At 37.8% G+C, this 778-nt stretch overlaps 1 protein-coding gene across 1 annotated transcript in view; it reads left to right on the forward strand.

Annotated features, from left to right (window-relative positions):
• Positions 1–527, forward strand: part of LOC110100982 (26S proteasome non-ATPase regulatory subunit 2 homolog A-like) — a gene marked incomplete at both ends in the record, with an annotated part of 6,467 nt that extends 5,940 nt beyond the window's left edge. The window contains 2 exons of the mRNA XM_028697389.1: positions 24–221; positions 306–527. Of these exons, the coding sequence (XP_028553222.1) occupies positions 24–221; positions 306–527 (420 nt within the window). The remainder of the gene's footprint in view (positions 1–23; positions 222–305) is intronic.
• Between the last annotated feature and the right edge of the window lie 251 nt (positions 528–778).

The following is a 778-nucleotide window of genomic DNA, read 5'->3' on the forward strand; positions in this document are numbered from 1 at the left end:
AAATGTGCAATGACCTATGCAAGCTATTCTCCCTTGGGTCTTACCTTATATTACCACTATTTTTCCTTATGCAACCCATTACCACTTGGTTCTTCTTTGTGAATTACTCTTTGCAGGCATTGGCCCTTCTAGGTGATTTCATTGAAAAAGATGATACAATTATCAGAATTGGGGCAATTTTGGGCCTGGGGATTGCATATGCTGGGACAAACAAAGATGAAGTAGAATTCCTTCATATCCCTATAAAAATATATTCATGTTTTTAATAATTTTTGCGTTGGCTGATCCGTCATCTGTAATGCCAGTTGAGAGTTCGCCTTACTGCCATTCTGGGAGATTCAAAGTCACCTCTTGAGGTCCTTGTATTTTCTGCGATCACTCTGGGGCTCGTTCATGTTGGTTCCTGCAATGAATATATTGCTCAAACAATCATTTTGGCAATAATGGAGCGTAGTGAATCTGAATTGAGTGAACCCCTTACCCGTCTCCTTCCTGTAGCTCTTGGTCTTCTATACCTTGGCAAGCAGGTAATCTTATGGAATGACATCAATTTCTGTGCCAATTTCAGTAGTTGATTTGAGATGTTTGGGTGTTAGGAAATTTAGAGGTAGAAAATGAAAAATAGGATGAAAACCTAAAATAAATAGTTTTAGATTGGTAATCATAGCAGAAATTTCTTGAACTTCTAATGCTGTGGTTCTTTGGCATTATTCATTAAAAAAATGATGGCTTTGGCTAATTATGCAGCTTATTTTTGTTGTGAGACGTGCTGGATGTG

The sequence above is a fragment of the Dendrobium catenatum genome, unplaced genomic scaffold (genome assembly GCF_001605985.2).
Source record: "Dendrobium catenatum unplaced genomic scaffold, ASM160598v2 fragScaff_scaffold_921, whole genome shotgun sequence".
Taxonomy (NCBI): Eukaryota; Viridiplantae; Streptophyta; class Magnoliopsida; order Asparagales; family Orchidaceae; genus Dendrobium; species Dendrobium catenatum.